Here is a 26471-nt window from a genome sequence, read left to right as displayed (position 1 = left end):
GGTAAGCATTAATTTCCAGTGCGTTTATGGTAGAAGAAATTGAAGATAGTGAAGGTTAAATGAAACTTGTACGAGGAGAAATAGTAATTTTTCACTTATTTGAGAAACTAAGAAATATTAATTAGCTATACCACAAAGTATTAGCTATGAGCATTGTTCTTTTTTTTTCAGCTGAGTGATAGGGACATAAATATTTGTTTTACTAATCTTTATACTATTTATATTTTTTTTATGTATGGCCCAGTTCATAATAAAATTGGACATAAAAATAAGTAGTATGGTTTGTATCCTAACTCAATGCGAATTTGCAAATTCCATTTTGTAGTTAAGGTACTGTTTGAAGTTCACACTGCTGTCACTTCTTATTAATTATTGCTTGAACAGTGTGTTGGTCAAAAAGTCCCAAATGCATATATGACACAAAGGTTCAGCTATCTATTTTCCCTAGTGATTCTTTTTAGGATCAAATAACTCATTATGCAGTCGAGTTCTTTAAGAAACCTGAAAGCTGTTTGCCTACATGAAAGAGGACACTACCAGCAAGCCTGGTTGTGCCACTGTTTCTTTGGGTCTGCGAGACTTCTGAAGAAACATGCTTCCTTTAGAATTCATATTCCCCAAGACTATCAAAACGTTCCATGATTGTGTACTAGTCAGTGTTTTTATGCATATCTCTTTGAACATTGTTAGTGCTCAGTAAATATTAGACTATCAAAAGGAAAACATACGTTCAAATACAAGTTGGTACCTTAGTGCATTAAATTATGTTTCCTGCTTTGGTTATTTTTCACCCTTTGCAAAGGTGGTAACTTTAAGAGGATCATGCTTTGGCTCACTATGTCTTCCATGCACTTCATGAAATGCTATTTCTCTCTCTATCTTTCATCCTACACCGATACACGAGAAGATACACCTTATTTCAGTGAAGTCCCATGGTAGCCAAGGGTTTCATGATGGTGTATGCTAGCATCAAAGCATTTTTGTTTAACAGAGAACAAGCATCTAGTATGTAGTCAGGGGAACCTTTCCCAGCAGGAGTAAGAGGCATATGGTTTTTATAATAAATAGTCTCTTAAAATGACTAAGTCATAAAATGTCTTGTTCTTGGTTGTGTGTGTTCTTTCTGAAGTGAAGCTGTCCTACTTCCCTTATCTTTTATCCCCTCTGCTGGCATCCTTGGAAACACATTGATTGGGAGGTTTAGAGTCAAGTAATGCTAATGGAAATATTGGAACATAACAGCAGGGCATTTTGAATCATTACAGATTTACCTATCCTCCAAAAATTCCTGCCATACTGATTTTTACATGATACCACTTTTTTTATGTAGCATGGGCAATGAAAAGCAATGTTGCTTCATTATGGCCAGACCTATATGTCAGATTTAGAAATCCTATGAGAAGAGGCACGAGCTGTTTAGAACCAATTTGGAAATGAACTAAAAATTTATATTTGTAAAAATATCCACAGCAAATTAGACACGTGAAGAATACCTTGCTTTGTGTTGCACATTATCTGAGTGGATAGGCTCATAGGCTCTGTTTTCATGATGTGGCTTTACTATACTTACAGTAATTTATCTTATTTTATTTACAGTGGGTTTTTTGTTTGTTTATTTATTTATTTATTTATTTGAGAGAAAAACATGCAGGGGGAGGGGCAGAGGGAGAAGCAGGCTCCCCCTGAGTAGGAAGCTGACACAGGGCTTGATCCCAGGACCCTGGGATCATGACCTGAGTGGAAGGCAGACGCTTAACCGACTGAGCCACCCAGGCACCCCTTTACTTGCAGTGGTTTAATCGGCTGCTGCTTTCTTACTCTTTCTGCCTTTCTTCCCCTCTGCCCTTCTCTTTTCTCTTACAAGCAACACACACACACACACACACTCACACACACACACATATTTGCTGAGTGACTCTGAACATCAATGATACAACAAAAGTACATCTCTGAGTTTTGATGAGTAATGAATAATCTCTCTGTATGGAATGAAGAAAAGCTGATATGTTTCTGATTTTTATATTTTCATTTTCATCTCAAATATTTTATTTTGTTATTCTCTGTGGATACTCTCTGGTCATTTCTTCAGATCACACAGAAATAGCATTTTTCTCATCACGACTGAACTATATGTCATTTAAGAAGGAACATTTTGCCAAAACAGAATCATCAGTGAATAGCGTGTTAGGCTAACAGCGGCACGGTAGCAGTCATGCTTTGAGAGGGTTTCAGGCTTTGGTGAAAAGCAGCAAGCATAAGCAGGAAATTAAAAATAGTAACTAGTCATGCTAGTAATTTATTAGCAGTGTTTTGAGTTCTCACAGAAGAACACATTTCCCTCTCATTTAGCCTCTGTCCTCCATGCCTGAGAGCTCTGAGGTAATGAAAAGACAGAAATACTACAGCAGTGACAGCAGTTATGACAGCAGCAGCAGCGCTTCGGAATCTGAGGACAATGAGAAAGAAGAGTACCAAAATAAGAACAGAGAAAAGCAAGTTATGTATAACCTTAAACAGTCCAACAACTACAAATTAATTCAACAATCCAGTAAGTTAATTTCTTCTAATTTCGTTATGTGAAGAATTATGGAACGGAAAGTACTTAACTCAATAAAAGACCTTGGGCCAAATGAACCCTTGTTGTGTGTGAGGGGACCTGGACTCCATCCTACTTCCTTCCCTAACCTGACCTGGGCACACCACACAGTCCCTTCCAGGGGCTGCAGATGGAAAGCAAACAGGTTGAATGAAGGATCTCTGAGAGCCCTTTCTTCCCTATTTCATAGTTTTTGTTAAGTCCTGGATTATTGCTTGGATTTTATGAAATGGGCCTCATGGCTGCTGATCTGCTGGCTTCACTCTCTTTTAAGAGAGTTATGTTCCCTCATTCCATACCCCCCTCCCCGCTTTCCCTCCCTTTCAGTCACCAACTTTCTTTTATATGCTCACCTCTTTTTTAAAAATATGTGTATCTCTTGAGGCATTTGACTTGAACATCTCTGTGAGCCATGCAATTGTGAAATCGTTGAAGTTTTGTTCCCTCCTGTGTTCACCAGGGCTAAGCTCTTCAGTGAGGGCTTTTGGGATACAGCAAGTATTCTGGACAGCAACCAACCAGCTGCTCTGTTGGTTTTCTATCCGCCTTCTTCTTTTCTCTTTCTTCCTTTATTTCTTTTTACATTTTCTCTCTCCTCCATTCTGTCATTCCTTCTTTGATTTCAGATGTGTCCACGATTCTTCTTTCATCCCCGAATGTCCAGTGTGGTATTGCTGTTTTCTCAGGCTTATTTGGATCTCCCTTCCCCATGCGCCTCCAAGGCAGGGCTTTCCTTAACTCCCATCGTCCCAGGGCTCCACGAAAGGGACCAGTTCAGTCATGCAGTAAACACAGCTGTGAGCCTTCATTGATCTCCAGCAATGGTTTGTTTAATGTTAGTTCCTGGTAATGAGTGTGTTTTAAACCTGGCCTTTCATACCTAGGGCAAAATGCCGTGAGGAATACAGCACAAACAGATGAAGTTTTTAAATTATCTTTCTCTTACCAAATTATCATGAAGATTTTTGATGGTCTTTCTTTTCCTCTTCCTTTACTTTCTTTTACTGGATTATTTTATGAAGATACATGCTAATGTTCCTGTCTTTGAGAGTTTATGTGTTTGGAGGGGAAATAATGTATTATGTTCCCTTTCATTTAATTACTCATTTAAAATCTTTATTGAGCACCTGTTCTAGAGTTTGCAAGCTATTTTATCAATTACTTCCTTTTTTTTCTTAAAGATGCCTTAAGTACTTTCAGTGTGTCTCTGAAAGGATGGCTCTGTTTCTCTTTGGGAAGCTGACATTGTCCTGTCCAGATCTCATCAGTTGTTTAAGCGCTCATTTAAGATGTGCACCCCTAAGAGCGCGAGCCGACAGAGGACCAGGGCAGGGTTGTGAAAATGTTGCTGAGATTTCTATAGCTCTGAGATTGTTCTTTGTCCTCAGACCAAAAATAAATTGAAATCAGAAAAATAGTGTATTAAAATGATTTTAAGTGTGAATTCACATTTTATGGCTAGCTTAATTCAGTTATATATCTTTTTCCTTATAGTTATATTTTATTTTTATAATCATTAGGAATTACCACAAAGGTTTCAATTTGTTTTATATTCTCTCTTTAATATTACAGTAAGGAATACCATAGCCACATACCCTCCTGGAGTTTTCTCTCCAAAGTGATGCTAGTGATGGAGGACAAAATCCAGATTATGTGTAACATTTTCTGGCATAGAGAACTAACTCAGGAAATTTACACTTGCTGTAGTTTCAAAGATATATTTTGGGTTGATATAAGGTGTTCATATACAAAACTATATGAAATATTTTTCTCACATAACTTGTGTATGCAAGTTACAACCTTTTTTTTGTTAATCTACCTAAATATTATTGGCGTATCTAGTGATTTAATTATTCTGTCTGAATTTCCAGTGTATGCAAGGGAAAAATGGGAATCTGGTGATTCAAGAGAAAGGATATTTTCCTTCTGCTCCTGTGATCAGGTTATACATGTCCAAATAATCACCTGAAGCCCTCAAAGAGAGTAGAACCAAGGTGTAGGTAGTAGCACGTGCTTTTGTGTATTTTCCTAGTAGAAGATTGACCTCACACAGCCCTTTTTTAGAAGCATAGACCTTTAAAAAAAATTGGATGCAAATTTTAGGTTCAGAAGAAAGTTAATAATTGAAACAAATGGAAATTTTTTTTTTAAAAAAAACATCTTTTATAGCTTTAATGAGTATATTTTTTATACTCACCAGAACCAAATGGTATTAGGCTTCTCATTGACTCAAAATGTCCTATAGAGATACATCCCTAAATATAAGGTTTATGTCCATTGCCTTTATAAAGGTTTAAATTTTTTTCAACAGCGAATGAAGAGAAATATTTGGGTATTCAACCTGGCTTCATGTGAGTTTTATTAAATTATTAAATAAATGAAGATTGAAGTATTTCCCAAGCAGAGAGAGAATATAGAACAGAGGGTATATATAAAATGTGAACTAGAAGGATGTAACTGTTGATAATATTGAGTGATATTCTATTTCCCTGTGTCAGGAATCAAGATTTACCTGGAACAGTTGGTTCTCTTTTTTAAATGGTCTCAATATTCATTGAGGAAGATATTCTGAGATTTTCCCTGGTTTGTTCTGATAACAACCCTCTCGATCCAGACATTTTTTTCTTGACTTTAAATCTTCTACTATGGGAATTTAAATCTAGCTTTTTCTTAATTCTTCTCTCCTGTGAATAAGAAGACTACCTGTCTATTACTACTCTTGTAATAACCAATTACATATTTAAACTCCATCAGGATACTCTTTATGTTTTTCTTCTGCTTGCTATTTTTTTTTTTCTTAGGTGCCCTAAATCCAATAACATCCGTTCATTCTGGCCACTCTCTAGACTCCTGTCCATCCCGTCCTATGATTCTGGTTCTTTTATGTCATGTTTCAAGAATGGAACTATTTAAAAAAGTGTTCTCATGGTAGCCATTCTTAATACATGATAGGGGTGCTGCAGCAAGTTTACTGTTTAAATTGAAGAATTAATTTCAAACTCATATTCTCATGATGATGTCTATGCTTTTACATTTATTGCTGTTTTGCTACCATGTGGTCTAATTGTTAGTTTAAATAAACCCGATGCAGTGGGAAGCTTCTACTAACTCTGCTACTGTCTTATCCTTCTTCTCCATTATCATAGGCTCCATTAGGCGTTCAGTCAGTTGCCCCCGGTCCATCTCTTCTCAATCACCTTCCAGCGCGGACAACCGCCCCTTTTCTGCTCAACAAATGATACCAGCATCCCGGCCAACTTCAGGGTCTCGGTCCCATTCTTTAAACCGTGCCTCCTCCTACATGAGGCATCTGCCTCACGCTAATGATGCCAGCTCTCCTAACTCTCAGTTGGTAAGTCATCTCTTTTGCTCCTCTGAAATTCCAAGAAGAACTATACTCAGGATTTAGGTGGCAAAGGGATCTGCTGGGAAGAGGACAGACTGAACCCCAGATCCTTTCTATAATTCAGCTCATGGTCTTCTGGAATTTGGATTATTCATCTATCTTAACCTATAACTTAAAAAGCAGACCACTATATCATAGAACTTGAGGATGGACCCTGAGAATAACATTTTATTTTCCATTTGCTGATGGTGTAGGATAATTTTGCTGAATTTCATCTGAGTAAATGTTTCATTTTGCAGTGTATTGTGCAGTACAGCTGTAAATTTGGGGGACTTTGTTGGATGGTTAATTTTCCTTAATGGGACTATTGATTAATAGGTTAAAAAAACAAACCATTGATAAATGATTCTTAGAGCACTGAAGTATAAACATTGTTAATAATGTTTTCTTTATATCTAAATTAACATGTAGCATTCTCTCCTTAGCATGAATCCCAGAGATTCGTGTTGAAGAAGTCAGCAAATTTATTTTACAACCAGGCTTACTTGTAGATGCTCAAATAGATATCTCCATGTACCTACACATAGGCCAGGGATTTACTTGTTTATTTAATGTGGATCATGTTCCCAAAGAGAAGAGTTTAGAAAATATAAATGAATGAATTTCACTTAGTAACAATCAATAAATAATTATTTTTTTCTAACCAAAAATAGTCTAAGGTATATGTAAGTCTTTTTTAACCACTTATATTTTTATTTTAGTATTTTGAGCTAAATAAACTGTAACTGTGGGAGTGTGAAAGACACTCTTAGGAAATCACTTCCATTTAATCCTAAGACTAAATGTAAAAGAAATTATTTTCTTTTTCATTGTTATTTTTTTGTAATTAAAAGTGCATCATTTTTACCTAGAAATATCTTTCAGATTATAGTGGCACAATGAAATAAGACCCCCTCCAAATATCTGTATTCTTTCAAATTTAAGAGTGAGTCTTTGCGGCAACTGAGAACAAAGGAACAAGAAGATGATCTAACAAGTCAGACCTTATTTGTCCTCAAGGACATGAAGATCCGGTTTCCAGGAAAATCAGATGCAGAATCATTACTTCTGGTAGAAGATGTGAGTATTTAATGTATACGAAATTTCAAGGAGCTCGCAAGTTTATTCTTCTTAAACTATTAAAATTTATTTCCTGATGGCATTATTCTCAATGACATGGTAAACTTAATTGATGTTCTTTTCAACCTCCACAAGCTTTAGAAAATACAGGGGTTATTTTAATTATTATGATTCATGAGCAGTGAGATCACGTTATCAGTAATGCAAAATATCTTTTAGTGTCTAGTCCTATTTTAATGATGCAATTGCTTCAAGTGAGAATAATTACTGTTAAATAATTACTGTTCTTAATGATGAAAGAAATACCAAAGTTAAGCCTCCTTCTGTAAAGGTTTAGAAGGATCTAACATGTAATGAGTTGTAATGAAAAAATAGGGCCCTGGGTATAAAATGTCAAGGATATTTGAATGTGACACCTTGAATGGTTTTTGTCAAATTGTGAAATGGCTTATGTTGGGTGTGTTTTTCTTGTTATAAACACATTTGCACCACCCAGTGGAACATTCTAAAATGACACAGTCCTAAAAATTCACATTAAAGTCAGTGACTTACTCCTATGCTAGAAAGAAGGTCCAAGTTATTCAGATATTTCTGGTGAAAGATCATTCCTTCAAAGATTGATTTCATTTAAACGTCTGTTTCAAATTGACATTCCTAGGTAATCCCTCAGTAACAGAAGATTGTTTTCTGGTTTCCCTGTTTTGTTTAGTTTTGTTTGGGGTTTTGGTTTTTGGTTTTTGGTTGTGGTGTGTGTTTTTTGTTTTTTTGTTTTGGTTTGGTTTGTTTTTGTTCTTGCTGTTGTTGTTCCAGAGGAGAAGGCACCATCTAGTGGCCATTTGTAGGATAAGAACCAGAATGATGCGCTTGGCTTTTTTCGCATTTTAGCCTTTGGACCTGTCTGAAGAAACTGTCTGGGGACAAAACAAAACAAAACAAAACAAAACAAAACAAAAAAACCCAACAAATCATAATAAAAATTTAACTTTCTTAATTTAAAAAATTAATAATGGCAATTTCTATTTTATAATCAGAACATAGTTATAACCAAAATCTCCAAATATTACACATTATTTTGTTATATGTGTATTTTAAAAAGTGAAAATGGTATCTTACTTAAAAATGAGCTGATATTTGTTACATCAAGGAAAAGAGAAAAATGAACATTAGTTGTAAAGCATTATGTAGATGTGTTTTTATTTACATATTATCTTATTCAGTCAAGTTCTTTTCTAGGTAAAGACAAAAATTTTGTATCAGTTTACGTTTATTTCTTAGAGATATTAGTTATATACCAATCTTTTGAATCAGGTAGAAGAAAAATTAGATAATCAGAGAGTAGAACTAATATTTGTGGCTGATGTGATTGTTTTATAAAGAATATATATTGGCTTATATAATTAATTAAATATAATGGATAATTATATAAGACATTAGGTTGTTTACTATATGTTTACTATATGCAGCAGGTATTTTAATTTGTTTGCTACAGTATATATTACTAGAATATATATTCAGAAATTTTGCAGATTTGTACCAATAAAAACCCAATAAAAACAAAACAAAGGGATAATAGAATCCTAATTATGTCTTCTAATGTATTGTTCAATATTCTGTTACTATGTAGGGTGATGTGGTAAATATAGCCTTGGAATTAAAATGGAAAGTCTGTGTTTTGGGCTTCTTCCCAAATCCTATGTACCTGAAGACATTTGACTTGAATTTATTAGAGACTGTGTGCTTTTTATAGCAAGAAGAGAAAACTTTGGATTCTGATGGTTTCTTTACTTTAACTTAGAAATTTTTGCACACGTCTTTATGAAAGTAGACATTCTTTGCAAGTAATATTACAGTGTTTCTGTTTCACAAATTAATTAATAAAATTGGTTTCAACCCATTCATTTACTCTTTGTTACTTTTGAGGAAAATTTTAGATTAAATTTCTTAATGTTTCTCCCCCAAAACAGATCATTGATAACTGGAAGTATCATAAAACAAAAGTGGCTTCATATTGGCTCATAAAATTGGACTCTGTAAAACAACGGAAAGTGAGTAATGCCAAAAAATAGGTTTGCCCTTTGGGGTTATGTATTAAGGTCATTAAACCATATTCATAATCAAACTATGTTCATGTTCATTTGTTTACTCGTTTCTTCACCAAATATTTATTACACAACTACTCTGTTCAGGTACTGTTCTAGGTTCTGAGGATAAAAAAATGAATTTAAGAAAAGCCCCATTGGGGTGCCTGGGTGGCTCAGTCATTAAGCGTCTGCCTTCAGCTCAGGGCGTGATCCCGGAGTTCTGGGATCGAGCCCCACATCAGGCTCTTCTGCTATGAGCCTGCTTCTTTCTCTCCCACTCCCCCTGCTTGTGTTCCCTCTCTCGCTGGCTGTCTCTCTCTCTGTCAAATAATAAATAAAATCTTAAAAAAAAAAAAAAAGAAAAAAGAAAAGCCCCGTCATCTCATAGAGCTTATATTTTAGTTAAGGTGTTTGGTAATAAGAAATATGTAATAGAATGTAGGGTAGTTTTAAGTACCATGAAGAAAAATAAATGAGGGTGAAAAATAGCAAGAAGGTAACCTTAGAGCAGAGACCTAAATGAAATAGTGCTGTGCAGATACCCTGACGTACAAGTCAGCTTGATGTGTGCACCTCATCTCATTCCCTTTCATATGGGATAGTTGGTCTGTGCCAGTCAAGAGTGAAGTGGTAGTGAGCACTGAAGTGGGATATGTGGGCAGTGGCCAGATCACAGCTTCAAAGTTGTATAGACACTGTGGGTTTTATTCCAAGTGATGAGAAGTCGCTGGAAAATTTTAAGCAGGAGTTATATAGTCTGGTTTATAATTTAAAAGGATCATGAGAGCTTAGAGAATAGAACTGGGAGAGAGGGAATGTAGCAGAATAGAAGTAGAGACCAACTAGCAGGTTTTTAGAGTGATGGACGCAAGAGCTAATGGTTGCTTAGCTAGAGTGGTAACTGAATGGGCGGATGCTGGGGAAGAGCAGGGGTTTCCTGCTGTTATTGCTGTTGTTTCGTTTTACTTTGATTTTGGTTTTGGACATGCTGATATATTGATTAGACATCTAATTGAAGGTATTGAGTATGTAGTTGAATATATGAGTTTTTGAGTTCAGAGCTAAGGTTGTGTGTGAAGATACAAAATTTAAGAGTCAACCAGGATATTTAAACTGGCGGGACTGGATGAGATTACCTCCAGAGTGAGTGTGGTCAGAAAAGAGAAGAGTTTCAAGAATGGAGCCCTGAGCCACTTCTACATATAGAAACCAGAGAGAGGGTGTGTGTGTGTGTGTGTGTGTGTGTGTGTGTGTGTGTGTGTGTGTGTGTTGGGGAATGCGGTTAATTTAAGAGGAACTGAGAAGGAGCAGCCAGTGAGGCATGAAAAACCATGAGAACTGGGTGTCCCTGAAGCCAAGATAGGAAATTATTTTAAGGGCAGAGTGATCAGCTGAGTCGGATGTGGCTGATAGGGGCTGACTGATGAGCAGGAAGACCTGACCGCTATTTTTGGGAATGTGGAAGTTAGTAGTTACCTGATCATAACAATTCAGGGGAGTGGTAGGGAGTAAAACTTGAGTGGAGTTAATTTCAAGGGATGAAAGGCACAGAGGAAAAAACACAGCTAGCACAGGCACTTTTTCAAGGAGTTTTGTGTAGAGAGGAAAGGGAAAATATGGTAGCTGGAGAGCAACGTGGGTTAATGACAAGGTTTTGTTTTGTTTTTTAAAGATGAAGATATTTGCAGTTGTTTGTGTAATGGTGAAAATGATCTAGAAGACAGGAAAGGCACAGGAAAAAGAGGTGATAGAAAATCCTTGTGTAAGTAAGCTGGGAAGGTTTGTCCTAACCAGGAGCATTTGTTCTAATAGGAGGGAAGGCAGAGTCTGGCATCATGGAGGGAAGATGTAAAGGTTTTCTTCTGATGGGGAGGGGCTTTTAGGGACTGGAGGAGACAGTAAAAGGTGTGTGATAGTTACCTCGGACAGTCGGAGAGGGGAGTGGCCAGCAAGCCTGAGCAGCCCCTCACGTGCATTGCAACATCATTTTGGGGGAGGCATACTATTTTAGTAGCTTTAATGAAGTTGTGTTCCTTCAGGAATGCAAGCTATCATTTCCTCTTCTAAGATTTATTGCTAATAAGCTGAAAGTTGACACTGATCAAATGATGACTTTTAAATTATATACTTTCATCTGAGTGAACTGAACTCACAATTTTGCATTAACACATTCCACAAATAATTATTGGTGTTCTGTCATGTGCCGGATACCGGACTGCCGTCGAGGAGGGTACAGCAAAGCTGGTACAGAGATAGACTGAAAACACATTATAAGCCCTGAATACATCTTTGCCAAGTCACTGACTGTGGCCTTGATTGATTAAAATAAGGACTTCTTATTAGAATTGGAACCTAGATTTCCTCAAGTCCGTGTACGTTTTGTAATCTAGAAGATGGAAGACTATAGGTAAATTGCTAATTAAAATGAAATAGTCCAGAAGCAGATTAAAGTATTTATAGGACATTAATACATGATAAATGTGACATTTTAAAGCAGTGGAGAAAAGATAATTTTACCCGCAAATGATACTAAAGCAATTGGTTCCCTATTTATAAGAAAATTAAGTTGGAGCCTTATCTCTCACCATATGCAAAAATAAATTCCAGATAGATTATAGCTTTATATGTAAAAAAAGAAAATATTAAAAGTTTAGAAGAAAAGATATGTTTGTAATCTTAGAAAGGGGGAACCACTTCTTAAGAAAGACCTCAAACCCAGAAGACTTAAAATATTGACAGATTTGATTAAGTGAAAACTTTAAAACAAATTAAAAAGCAGAAGCTGTGAGGAGAATGGGGGGAGGGATATTGAGGAAGATAGATATTTGCAGCACATAAAACACCAGCAGTAACACCAGCAAACCAAAACCACCTACAAATCAACTAGCAAAAGACAAATTCTCCTATAAATATTAATAAATAAAATGGCAAAGTACATAAAAAGGCCATGAAAAGACAATTTATGGATCTTCGAATAGCCAATTAGCATGTAAATAGATCCTTGGCCTCACTAATGATGAAGGAAAAACAAGTAAAAACCATCATATTAGCAAAAATTAATAAGACAGATAATATCAGTGATGGAAATAGTATGGATAAAAGAGCCTTTGCTATACTATTAGAGGGAGAATACATTGGTATAACTCTTTAGAACGGTAATTTGCAGTATCTATTAAGATTACAAATGTTCATAAACTTATGACTCTGCAAAACTACTTACAGCATTCTGTCCTACAGAATGATTTTCTGAGTGTATGAAAGATTGACATACATGAGCATTCACTGCTGTGGTATTTGTGAAAGCAAAACATTGGAAGCAGCCTAAATGTCTTATCAATAGATTTATGGTCAGATGAACTATAGTGCCTCTACACTATTCAGTTGCATTAACTTGAATATTATGCTGGAATCATAGATCTTAACCTGAGAGGTAGCACAGGATTATGACTTACAACATATGATACAAACATACGTTAGTAAAATTAGCCAAACTTTACTAATCGTGAGTGAGGGATACAATCAGTAAGCCATCACCAGGAGGCCATGAGGCCATCAGCTCTCAGGTGTTCCTTTTCAAATGTCCAGAGGCATTCTGGGTTCAGAGTGATAAGTGCCAACTATGTCTGGGTCACCTTAGTACAGAGGGAGCCTTCCAGATTGGGGTGACCTTTATTTTCCTTCTCCATTAGTCACCCATGTAGTGTTTGTGACTAACTTCCATTCTCTAGCCAGCTGAAATAAAGAGGTTGATTGACTACGAATGTTGTCTGATAGAACTCTCCGCAAAGATGGCAATATTCTTTATTTGTGATGTCCAACACAGTGGTCGCTAGACACATGTGGGCATTGAGTGAGCATTTGAAATGTGGCTGGTGTGACTGAGGAACTAAACTTTTAGTTTTGATTAATTTAAATTTAAATAGCCAAATGTCTCTAGTGGCTACTGTAGTTGACAGTGTGGTGCTAAGCGGACCAGGGGTAGCCTTCTAAATATGTTCTTAGGTAAGAACTTTCTCATTTATTGTCACGCTGGAAAATTTCATTAGAGGGTTTGCAAGAGTGTCCAGTAAGGTCATCATTGCCATGGACATCTTGAAGAAGCAATGCCTCTGTCAACTGTTTCCATTCTATATACCAGCCAGAAATTATATCAAGATAGTAAATTAAACATGTCATCTTGTACAATAATATGTATTGTCCAATTTTAAATGACTTATTTGTACTATTTTATTAAAAAGCTATTTTATTACTACTTATTAAAATACTATTTTATTAAAAAATTAAAAATTAAAATGACTTATGTGTATGTACTATTTAAAAAAATTTAAAAAATTTTTTTACAAACTCAGTACCAAGTTGTTAAGATGATGTTTTTCTAGAGGGTAGGTAGACTTACTGAGCCAGGGGAATGAAAATGGTGACACTTGGTGTTGTTTTTCTTCTTCTTTTTGTATATTTCTCTCTCTATTTTTTTAAGTTAAAGTAATCTTTTTAAAAATGGCAGAATGACAGGGAGGCACAGGCATTCCGGTGAAGCCTGTCTGGACTCCAACACTCCCCCCCCTGCCATCCAATCAGATGCTAACTTTCCTTGTTCTGACCTCATGGCACTTTGTACTCAGTTGTACTTACAATCTGCCTTGAAAGGTTTTTGTACTAATTTTTTCCCACTTCTCTAAAAGCCAGAGGCTTGTCTTATTTTGTAGTCACCTGTTGGAGGATTTCTATAAACGTTTATTAAGTTGATTCAATTCTGTACTCTTTTATGAACTCTGTCAATGGCAGGCTAGCTTCTTTCTGCTTCTGTTTTTCTTCGCTAGTGATGTATGTTTGACAACAAATTAAGCACTGTCATTCTGTTTTTTTACATGTGGTTTGAGAAGGTCTGATAAACATTGTACGGGATGTTCAGATGATATACGTGCATAGTAATATTTGTGAATTGGAAGAAATGTTTTAGGATTGTTATGCTCAATTTGGTTTATAAATTTTGGGTAAAATTCAACAATTGCTTATAAATTTACTTGCAAGTACTTTTGCCAGTCTCTATTTCTCCTCTACTGATTTACTCTAAGAATATTTGGAGTGAGTTATGCTTGTGTAATCCTTTCCTCTACATCGCCATGTTTATCCTACACTGTTAGGTTATAGGAGTGGAAGCACCAGTGTGAGGGGGCTTGGTGTTTAGTGCAACTTATATACCTTTTCTTTGAGCCCTTTTGTTGCTTCTTCCATTTTGGCATAAACCAAAAGTACTGTATATTATTTGTCCTTGTAAAAGGTAGTAAGACATCCTATCTTCAATAGAAATCTTGTTAAAGTCCCATAGTTTAGATTACCCAAGCAATTATAGTAAAACTTCTAGATAGGTAATTTAATAGTTCTATTTTTGGCAGAAAAATTTGTAGCTTGAATTTTGATTCTCTAATCAGTAAGGGGTGCTCTTAACTAGGGCAAGTTTATCTTGCCGCGTTGCCCACTTTCACAGAGGCCCTGAAAGGTGGCTCAGGAATGGTAGGCTGGGCTATGATGAGAAAGGGAAAGCCCAGAATTTACACACTTGCAACGTATATGTGGCAATTTTCTTGCTGTGGTTATGATCACTGAGTTTCCTTTTCTTTCCTCAACCATTTTGTTCTTTAAGACCCTTTTCCAAAGCAGACTCTAATTTCTCAGATGGTAGAAGGTGGGATGCTCCTAAGAAAAGAAACAGAGGCAGCTTTCAGCAGCGTTCATTGTGTGATGGCATTCCTCCCCTCACTTAAGCAAGGGTCATTGAAGAGCTCTCACCCATGAGTAATTATTTGAATAATAAGGAAATGAATTTCTGGAAAACTTTTCCTTTTTGTAAAATTAACCCTGCCAAGTTTATAGGTTCTTTCACCCATGCTCACAAAAAGAAGCATAACAAATACACACATCATGAATGCAAATCATCAGGTCAGCCAGTAATAGAAGTCTTGAGCTCTGACATAAGCAAAGAGTTTTTAATTGGGACTTTTTTTTTTCTTACATTTTGTTCATTTAATCAGTATGATTAGAATGAATTAAGTGAAATACTTAAAATTTAGCCCAGATAGGATAAGTATAGAGATACATTGTGAAAATAATCTTTGAGACTAAGTTAAATATGTTTGTCTGATTTCTATATATTATATATAGATACATATATTTCTTCTCTACCTCTTCCCAATCTTGTTTATTTCAGAAGAAATCAGGGGTAAAGTGGGATCAGAGAATGGCTGCAATATTTTTTTCTTGCAACATGAGAGCAATATAATAATGACGTGAAAAGGGCATTGAAAATTTTTTTTAAAAGCTATGTATGTTTGTATGTTAATATTGAATAGCAGAAAGAGGTACTAGACTTGTAGTCACATGGATTTAGGTTCACTACTGCCTCTGCCTTTTACTTGGGGCAGGTAACTTCTTAGAACTTTGAGATTTGTAACATTAAGTATTAGAGGGTTCTTGTGAAGAAGTAGCACATCATATGGGAGGGTGCTCTGGCCCTGGAAGGTATGAAATGCAGGCTGATTTCTTTCCTACTAAGGATAGGTAAAGTTGAATTTATAAATTAGGCACAGTAAGAGATTAGCAACAATAGCTAAATAATGAAATAGAACAATTCTAATAATATATGGTAATAAAAGTTATGAAAATGTGGTCTCTCCCTCTCTCAAAATATCATATTGTACTGTACTCACCCTTCTTCTTGTGATGATGTGAGATGATTAAATGGCCACATGCTGAGATGAAGTGAAGTGAATGTTACGGCGTTAGGTGACTGTTGATCTTCTGACAGTAGGTCCGAAGGAGGATCGTCTACTTCTGGACGGTGGTTGACCTCGGGTAACCAAAACCGTAGAAAGTGAATCCACAGGGAAGGGGAGGCTACTGTACTAAGAATTCTTCATATGTAGAATTATTTTATGTAGAATATGTAGAAATGAGGTATAAAAAATTGTCTGTTGGGTTGTAATGTATTAGCCATTTATTTGACTGTTTGAAACCTGTGCTGTTGGTTATTATAAAGCCAAAAACTGCATCCAAGAGAACAAAAAGAAACCTAGAATGTGGCTCAGCTGTAGTATGTAGAATTAGATATTATAAAAAGTTACCCATTTAGAAGGCCAGGGACTTAACTAATTTACATTTAGATGTGGATTAATCAGATCTGTCCTTCTTTTGGCTGGGATGATAGTCATCATTGAAAGGCTGTGTCAGTTCAGTCTCCTGGGGAGCAGACATAAGATAGAATTAGAAGTGAAAGAGATTTATAAGAGGAAACACCCAAGAAATATGAGAGAGAGAGTTCAAGTAGATAGGAAGAGCCTTCAGACTGCAATTTGGGTCAGCGGTGAATGGAGGGCAGGAGGGTTGGGGAGGAAGAATCTCAGACTAGTGAAGTTCTGAGAGAGCTTCGTAGGGCTGATGGGGAGCCAGAACAGAGGGATCATGTGAGGTGGAAGTAACCCCTCTCTGGTATCCTGTCCATGCTCAATCCTTTGGTTGGGAGTGGAGGAGAGCATAAGCTTGAATGTTGCAGTGGATCCTGAATGGGGAGGCTGTCAGTTAACTGCACTCTTGAAAGTAGGGTGAATCAAATGGCATGCCACAAAGGCTGTGTGTGATACGATTTAACTTGACAAACATTTAGTGGTTGCCATTTTGTACAAGAACTATGCTAAGCACATTGGAGATTTTGGGAGTTGTTCATTCATTCAGTTACTTGTTCATTCTAACATGCGTTCAACAATATTAATTGGTGGACTACCATGTACCAAGCACTATTCTAGGTGCGGAATGCCTAAATCTCATTGAAATCTCTTAACTCCATTTATAGACCATTGTTGAAATATGTATCTCCCTTTTTCTGTTCCAGGAGCAAAGCTTTTGCTGGTTGCTCATTAAAATGTTATAAAACTCTAAGATTAGAACCCACACACACAAACTCTTTCATGTGCCTCATTTCGAATTTTCCTTAATGTATGTAAACTTTAAAGGTCAAGGATGAGGGAATTAAATACTGAAAAGAATCCTCACCAGGTGAACATGGAAACAGATAATCTTATTTAATATCATGTTGTGGTAACTCCACACTTGCATAATTTAGCTTTCTGCCAAGAATGCAGCTGCTTTATATAATTTATGAGGAATATATGTGAAGTATGAAAATATTGCAGTGTTGGTAGACTGTGAAGAATGCCATATTTGCTGAAAAGCTTATTCTCTGATATGATATCTAGGCATAAACTAAGATTGGAGGATGAAGAGAAATACATAGTGATATTAAGCTTATACTGTATTTGCATTTATTTGGGGGTTCTAAGAGATCCTTGTTGATCAAGTGTTTCTTCTCTCAATAGCAATTGCTTTTTAATACCTACTGTAGCTGCTTCTGCATGCGTTTTGTTGTTATTATTTTCCGTCTCTTTCTCATTTGGGCTGACAGAGACGCTCTTACAGAGCTGTTCGCTTTGCATCAGCAAAAATGCCTTTACCCTGTAGCCATGGCTGCTGCATGCACCATTAGTACAGCATGTAGTGATGTTAATGTTATTTCTAAACCTCCCTCACCTCATGCCATTATTTTAATTTAGAACCAAATGTTCAGCCATACGGAGCAGTTTGTCATTCAACATCTGTATGTTCTTGCAAAATATGACTTTGTGTACTTTATGCCTTCAAATGTGCTCTATTTCACATGGAAAAGATAAATCTTTTCATTTTATTAATGTTTTCATTGACTCAACCTCCCATTTATTTTTTCCTCTTGGAGAGCTTAATGTTGGATCAGGGTGCTTTTAAAAGTCACAGTGTCAGGAAACGGACACCTGTATTCTATAACTTAGCCTCACTTGAGTCCACAGATAAACACAAAGGGCACCTTGCTGACCATTTGTTTTTATGTTTCACAAATTAGTCATCTTCCATCCATTTTGTTCTAACCCCAAAGCACCCAGATATCCAAAATAGCATTACAAATGAACTAGCATTAATTTACCTCTTTCTGGTCTGATTTCTTGCCGGTCTGCTCTCGGCCTTACTAAAATTATTCAGTGGGTGCTTTGCTAAAGGTGCAGTCAGTGTCTCCCCATCTGTATAGCCTTCTAAGCAGATAAGACCCTTTGCCCTGGCCCTGATGGAGGGGGTGCCTGGGCAGTTTTTTTTGTCTGTACACAGTGACTGCATCCATTTTCCCAGGTATTACTTGACTAGAGGAGAATCTGAATCCAAGAAGTGACAATTTGATTGTTTTCTAGGGTTTGTTGTTGACGCCGGGGTAGATGGAAGTAATTGTGAGGCGGTGTTGGTAGTACTGAGCAGCAGTGATCTGTCTGCATAGCTGTCCATTTACCGGCTTGTAATCTTGGCGAAGTTACTAACCTGCCCCATGCCTTAGCTTTCTCATCCATAAAATGAGATCCAAAAATGTCCTCAAAACCAAAAAATTTTCATAATCATTAGGCAGCACAACCTAACTTACCTGAATTCATTTGGTGACAGTGACCTGACAGGAAGTTACGTGTTAGTTTTGTCTTGTCTCTTGGTTTGCATATTCACATATTTTCCTGCAGAAATAGTAATGTGTATGATTATGGAATCTAGCCTCAAGATCTTTTGAAAAGGAACTGTGGACCAATTTGTATCTACCTTATGTTTTTGTTCTGAGGACTAAATGAATTGCTCTATGTAAAAGTGTTTAGGACAGTCCCTGGTCCACAGTGAGGTCCATAGAAAGCCCTCAATAAGTGTTAGCTCTGATTTTTACCTTGTCTGCATAGGTTTCACTTTGCTGCAAGGAACAGTTTCACTAAGATGAACACCTGCTGACCCTTGGGGACATTATAAGTTTTTTACCAAGATGGGCATAATGCCTCTCTTTATGTGAATAACAGTCTATGTTAATTAAACAGGAAATTAAAATAAAGCAAGCTAATTATTAATAGGGAAAAATGGGGGATGAAGAGATCATAGGTCAGTGGCAGGTAAAGGTCTCCCTGTATAGGTTCGCCAGGTGAATAGATCGGGGAAGACTGTCCCAAGCAGAGGAAGGAGTGTATGTGAATGCTCGTAGGGGAGATGAGGGAGTCAGGTTCTTGTACCCTTGGTTTGCATGCCCTCATGCCCTCCAAATTATAGGTCTCTCTAACCCATTCCTTTCCCCAGGACCAGGGAGCTTGTTTCCTTCAAAATTGAACGCAAAGAGAAGCAAAGGAAAATGTATGTTCCCTGTGAGCTGCTCAGGAAAAGAAGGGGCAAGTTACTGGGTTGCCTAGACCATGCTAGTCTCATGATTCTCAGAAGTCACTCAGGCAGAGATGTTTGTGTTGCAAGAGGCCTAGAATATTTTATTCATCTCTCCATGTTGGAGGAAACATCAGGAGTAGAGCAGAAGTATTCTGCACCCCTAACTCCCTGGCCGCTTTCAGAAGTTCTCTTTGTCATGTGTGGACTAGAATATTAGACCATCATGGTTTTAAAATTCCCACTAAACTAAGAATAAAACATGTACAGAGTAGTGGCCAAGAGAGTCTCCAATAAGCAATGTTGCCCTTCTCTTTGGTTCTTATGCATCGTATGCATTCTACCATAAAATGTATTCAAAAAGAAATAATCTTAAATGCTGTAAAGTTGAATAATTATTTAATAATAGAATATGAAAGGGGCGCCTGTGTTGCTCAGTCATTTGAGCAGTGGACTCTTGATTGTGGCTCAGGTCATGATCCCAGGGTCATGAGATGGAGCCCTGCGTGAGGCTCTGCACTCAGGAGGGAGTCAGCTTTTCTCTTTCTCCTTCTACCCTTCTCCTCTCTCAAAATAAATTATAAATCTTTAAAAAATAATAGAATATGAAGTTAATGTTAACATGGCTACTTTGTACATTTTTTCCTTCATTATTAGGCTTTTGGCCTGTTATTACATAGAAAGTAGAAAGGAAAATTGAGAAGAGAAATGACTTAAATGTATCATTTACTGCTAGTGTGGATTCTTCTACCACATCTGTCATGAGTACTGTCATGAGTACTGCTTTCTACATTAAAACAATATAGAGTTAAACTAATAGATTAAATGAAAATTGTAAAAAATAAAAGGTACACATTCATGCCTAATAGACATCAGTATTATTGTAAATAATTCATACTAAAGTTAAAAAAATCCTTCTTACTATTAAGCATTTGTTATCTGTAGTAACAAGCCTTCCAGGACATTTTTTTCCCAAGCAAGTTTATTACACATTGCATTCTCTCTCCTTATTCTCCGCCCCCTCATCTGACATGCCCCTGACCCACCGTGGGGATTGCAGTACTGTTCCCACTTCATGGTGAAGGAAGTGGGAACAGGAAGGGAAGGCCTGAGGCTGCTCACACCATTCCTCATGTGAGAAGCTGGAGTTGACATTCTTCTCTAAATAAAATGATACTTTGAAAATTTTTTACTGAGTTGATTTTAAACAGATGTTTATTTTACATTTGCCTTATCAGAAATAACTAGTATCACTTTTTAAAATATGGCTGTTTTATTTTTTTTAAGAGTTTATTTATTTATTTGAGAGAGAGAGAGATAGAGAGCACAAGCAGGGGGGAGGGGAAGAAGGAGAAGCAGGCTCCTTGCTGAGCAGGGAGCCCCACGTGGGGCTCTATCCCAGGACCCTGGGATCATGACCTGAGCTGAAGGCAGTTGCTTAACCAACTGAGCCACCCAGGTGCCCCTAAAAATATGGCTGTTTTAAAGAGAGACAAATTAAATTCTTTTATCTGCTTCCAATTCTCTATACATTTGTGCCAATTGAGAGAAATCTTTCTTCTGTCAGCCTTTATTTTCCACGCTTCTTTCTCTCCTCACGACTCACTCACTCATTTATGGGCAGTTCCTTCAATTAGATACATAAAATAAGAAGCAAAAACCTAGGGTGCCTGGCTGGCTTAGTTGGTAGAGCATGCAACTCTCAGTGTTGTGAGTTCGAGGCCCACATTGGATGTAGAGATTACTTAAGAAAAAAAAAACTAAAAAAAAAAAAAGTAAAAATCGACTTTGGTGAACTGAAATATGAATAACTATATTTGTTGGTGCTTACTTTTTTTTTTAAAGAGTTTTCATTGGAAATACCTGCATTGCATAAATATTTAAATACATGTGAATTGGACAAAGTCACTTTTTGGTTTACAATTTTTTTATTATTATTTTTTAATTTTTTTAAAGATTTTTTTATTTATTTATTTGACAGAGAGAGACAGTGAGAGAGGGAACGCAAGCAAGGAGAGTGTGAGAGGGAGACGCAGGCTTCCTGCTGAGCAGGGAGCCTGATGCGGGGCTCAATCCCAGGACCCTGAGATCATGACCTGAGCTGAAGGCAGACGCTTAACGGCTGAGCCACCCAGCCGCCACTAAATTTTATTTTAGAACCTCTAGGATATCAGTTGTTCAGAATTAGATTAATCATAGTCCTTATTTCATGATACTCTCTCATTATTGCTAAGTCGTTGGCCGGCTTTTATTTAGTGTTTTTAAGTTAATTTTACCATTTGTGACCCCCAATGTCGAAAACAAAAGCTGTGTTCCTGGCAATGCCCTATTATTACCTAAGCAAATGACTCTCCTCCATCCCCCTGGACATCCTCCCCAGGTCTCAGGTAGCCATTTTCTTAAATTCAGGATTCACTAGTTCCTTTCTTTCTTTATAAATTCTTATTATGTCTGTGTTTATCCCCATATGTATTTTAAATGTAGTTGTTTTTATGTCTATTAAGAGGGTTTCATGCTATATATAACCTCAGGTTTGCATTTTTAAAAATTTACTATTAGATTGCTAGGATGCTCTGTGTTTTGTGCATTGTCCTGTTTCATTCGTTTTGATTACCGTGTAGTAGTTCAAGGGACTGAGTGTACCGGTTTATTTTTCACTCTCCCATTGAAGGACAAGGGTTGTTCCCAGGTGTTTGCAATGGTGAACAGCGGTTAGAACATTCTTGTACATGACTCTTGTTTTTAACCCCTGAGAGAGTTTCTCTTAGGAATAATATTGCTGGGTTATAGGGTATATGAATTTTTAGCTTTAAGAGATAATGCCAAGCTATTTTTGAGTGACTGCAACCAGTTGGTACTCCCACCAATAATGTCTAAGAGACCCTGCAGAACCTTAGCTCTCCAGCACTTAGTATTGTCAGACTTTTAATTTTCGTCAGTTAAATGGTCATGAAGTGATACCTTATTATAGTTTTAATATTTATTTCTTTTATATGTTGGGCAAATTTATTTCCTCTTTTGTGAAATTCCAGTTCATGTATTTTTGTCTGTTTTCCCCCCTAAGTTGTTAATATTTGAGTTAATCATTTGTTAGGCATTCATTATGTATTTTGTTATTAATCATTTGTTCGAGGTATATGTTTTAAATATATTTTCCCAGTTTGTAACTTGATCTTTTCTTTTCCTTAAGGTATCTTTTGGTGTCCAGAAGTTCTTAATTTTAATATAATCAATCTATTAATATTTTATGGTCCATACCTTTTTTAAAGTAATCTTTTTTTTAACCTAAGGACTAAAAGATATTCTCTAATACTTTTCACTGAGGTATTTAATGGTTTATTTTTTAAGCTTAAGGCCCTAATTCCCCTAGAGTTGATTTTTGTTAATTGAGTGAGTGAGGATTCAATTTCTTTTCTTAATAAAACTTACTATTTTTCAGTCTCCATTTATTGATTTAATTTAGATTTAACTTTAATTTAAATTTTAAACTTAATCTCTTCTTACTCCAATGATCTGGCTTGCCACCTATGTCATACACTAGAGTTTCATAAATGCATGGCCCTATTTCTGGGATTTTTACTCTGTGTTGTTGTTCAGCGAATGAGTGTGTATAGGTGTGTGTATGTATTTATCTTTTAATTATATATATTCATCTTTGAATTTTAGACACACTTATACACTTAGATTTTGAAATAACTTCGGTTTCTCCACTAGGTTTTGGACATAGTAAAAACAAGTATTCGTACAATTCTTCCACGTATCTGGAAGGTACCTGATGTTGAGGAAGTAAGTTTATATCGGATTTTCAACCGGGTTTTTAATCGCTTACTCTGGAGTCATGGCCAAGGACTGTGGAACTGTTTCTGTGATTCAGGGTAAGTTCTAAGTTAGCTTTTATTATTGTTACTTTTAACATTTTACTATTTAGTTATATAGGAAGCCCAGTAAAATGGTTGAATTTCTATAATGATCTGTTAAAATATGGATTTTTTTACTGCATATAGTTCTTCTGTATTTGGCTATAATTTATAGCAGTTAAGCTGATTCAGATGAGCTAATGAATATGAACACAACACCTAATTTGAATTTAGTGGAAAGAGGTACTCTTTCATTTAATTTAATTTTATTTAAATTCAATTAATTAACATATAATGTATTATTATTTTCAGAGGTAGAGTTCAGTGATTCATCAGTTGCATGTAACGCACAGTACTCATTATATCAAGTACCCTCCTTAATTTCCATCACTCAGTTACGGCATCCCCTCCAGCAACCCTGTTTGTTTCCTATACTGAAGAGTCTCTTATGGTTTGTCTCCCTCTCTGATTTCATCTTATTCTATTTTTCCCTCCCTTTCCCTATGATCCTCTGTTTTGTTTCTTAAATTCCACATGTGAGTGAAATCATATGATAATTGTCTTTCTCTGATTGACTTATTCTGCTTAGCATAATACCCTCTAGTTCCATCCATGTCATTGCAAATGGCAAGATTTCCATTTTTTATGGCTGCGTAATATTCCATTGTGTGTGCATGTATGTGTGTTTGTGTGTGTATATATATACACAATATATATACAATTCCTTTGTCCAAGCATCTGTTTCATCATTTGATGGACATCTGGGCTCTTTCCATAGTTTGGCTATTGTGGACATTGCTGCTATAAACATTGGGGTGCAGGTGCCCTTTCGGATCGCTACTTTTGTATCTTTTGGGCAAATCTCTAGTAGTGCAATTGCTGGATTGTAGGGTAGCTCTATTTTTAATTTTTTGAGAAACCACCATACTGTTTTTCAGAGCAGCTGTACCAGCTTGCATTCCTGCCAGCAGTATAAAAGGGTTCCCCTTTCTCCACATCCTCACTAACATTTTTTGTTTCCTGACTTGTTCATTTTAGCCATTCTGACTGGTGTGAGGTGGCATCTCATTGTAGTTTTGATCTGTACTTCTCTGATGCCAAGTGATATTGAGCATTTCTTCATGTGTCTGTTGGCCATCTATATGTCTGACATCTTTGGAGAAATGTCTGTTCATGTCTTCTGCCCATTTATTGACTAGATTATTTGTTCTTTGGGTGTTGAGTTTGATGAGTTCCTTATAGATTTTGGATACTAGCCCTTTATCTGATAAGACATTTACACATATCTTCTCCCATTCTCTCAGTTGTCTTTTGGTTTTGTTGGCTGTTTCCTTTGCTGTGCAAAAGGTTTTTATCTTGATGAAGTCCCAATAGTTCATTTTTGCTTTTGTTTCCCTTGCCTTTGGAGCTGTGTCTAGTAAGAAGTTGCTGTGGTCAAGGTTATAAAGGTTGCTCAATTTCTTCCATAAGTGTTCTATAGCTTTCGGAGTACAGATCGTTGACCTCTTTGGTTAGGTTTATTTCTGGGTATCTTATGGTGTTTGGTGCAATTGTAAATGGGATCAATTCCTTAATTTCTCTTTCTTCTAGCTCATTGTTAGTGTGTAGGAATGCAACTGATTTCTGTGCATTGATTTGATATCCTGCGACTTTGCTGAATTCTTGTGTGAGTTCTAGCAATTTTGGGGTTGGAGTCTTTTGGGTTTTCCACATAGAGTATCATGTCATCTGTGAAGAGTGAGAGTTTGACTTCTTTGCCCATTTGGATGCCTTTTATTTTTTTTTTGTTGTCTGATTGCTGAAGCTAGGACTTCTAACACTATGTTGAACAACAGTGGTGAAAGTAGACATACGTTGTGTTCCTGACCTTTGGGGAATGGTTCTCTATTTTCCCCATTGAGAATGATATTCACTGTGGGCTTTTCATATATGGCTTTTATGATTGAGGTATGTTCCCTCTATCCCTACACTGTGGAGAGTTTTAATCAAGAAAGAGTGCTGTATTTTGTCAAATGCTTTTTCTGCATCTATTGAGAGGATCATAAGGTTCTTGTCCTTTCTTTTACTAATGTAGTATATCACATTGATTGATTTGTGGATGTTGAACCACCCTTGCAGCCCAGGAATAAATCCCACTTGGCTGTGGTGAATAATCCTTTTAATGTACTGTTGGATCCTATTGACTAGTATCTTGGTGAGAATTTTGGCATCCATGTTCATCAAGGATATTGGTCTGTAATTCTTTTTGGTGGGGTCTTTGTCTGGTTTGGGGATCAAAGTAATGCTGGCCACACAGAATAAGTTTGGGAGTTTCCTTCCATTTCTATTTTTTGAAATAGCTTCAGAAAAATAGATATTGATTCTTTAATTGTTTGGTAGAATCCCCTGGGAAGCCATGTGGCTCTGATGCCAATAGCTTCAGAAAAATAGATATTGATTCTTTAATTGTTTGGTAGAATTCCCCTGGGAAGCCATGTGGCTCTTGTTTGCTGAGAGATTTTTGATTACTGCTTCAATTTCCTTGATGGTTATGGGTGTTTTCAGGTTTTCTTTTCTTCTTGGTTTAGTTTTGGTAGTTTATATGTTTCTAGGAATGCATCCTTTTCTTCCAGATTGCCTAATTAGTTGGTATATAGTTGATCATAATATATTCATAGAATTGTTTGTATTTCTTCGGCATTAGTTGTGATCTCTCCTCTTTCACTCATGATTTTATTAATTTGGGTCCTTTCTCTTTTCTTTTTGATAAGTCTGGCTAGGGGTTTATCAATCTTATTAATTCTTTCAAAGAACTGACTCCTAGTTTCGTTGATACTGTTCTTTTGGTTTCTATTTCATTGATTTCTGCTCTAATCTTTCTCCTGCTGGGTTTAGCCTTTATTTGCTGTTTTGGTTTTTTTTTTCTTTTCTAGCTCCTTTAGGTGTAAGGTTAGCTTGTGTATTTGAGACTTTTCTTGTTTCTTGAGAAAGGCCTGTTTTCTGTATATTTCCCTCCTAGGACCACCTTTGGTGCATCCCAAAGGTTCTGAACTTTTGTGTTTTCATTTTCATTTGCTTCCATGAATTTTTAAAATTTTTCTTTAATTTCCTGGTTGACCCATTTATTCTTTAGTAGGATGCTCTTTAACCTCCATGTATTTGTGTTACTTCCAAATTTTCTCTTGTGATTGAGTTCAAGTTTTAAAGCATCGTGGTCTGAGACTATGCAGGGAATAATCCCA

General features: G+C 36.4%; 1 protein-coding gene across 8 annotated transcripts in view; it reads left to right on the top strand.

The window, feature by feature from the left end:
- Positions 1-26471, top strand: part of TTLL7 (tubulin tyrosine ligase like 7) — a 196314-nt gene that overhangs the window by 145160 nt on the left and 24683 nt on the right. For all 8 annotated transcript variants that reach the window (XR_015726274.1, XR_015726275.1, XM_087866046.1 and 5 more), the window contains 5 exons: positions 2350-2548; positions 5743-5948; positions 6927-7061; positions 9026-9106; positions 23108-23268. Coding sequence is in view for 6 of the 8 variants with exons in the window: in XM_087866046.1 (XP_087722172.1) it covers positions 2350-2548; positions 5743-5948; positions 6927-7061; positions 9026-9106; positions 23108-23268 (782 nt within the window). In the remaining 2 variants the exon portion in view is untranslated. The remainder of the gene's footprint in view (positions 1-2349; positions 2549-5742; positions 5949-6926; positions 7062-9025; positions 9107-23107; positions 23269-26471) is intronic.

The sequence above is a fragment of the Ursus americanus genome, chromosome 12 (assembly GCF_024610735.1).
Source record: "Ursus americanus isolate L20-20 chromosome 12, mUrsAme1.1.p, whole genome shotgun sequence".
In the NCBI taxonomy this organism is placed as follows: Eukaryota; Metazoa; Chordata; class Mammalia; order Carnivora; family Ursidae; genus Ursus; species Ursus americanus.
This window is presented reverse-complemented; position numbering and strand designations above follow the sequence as displayed.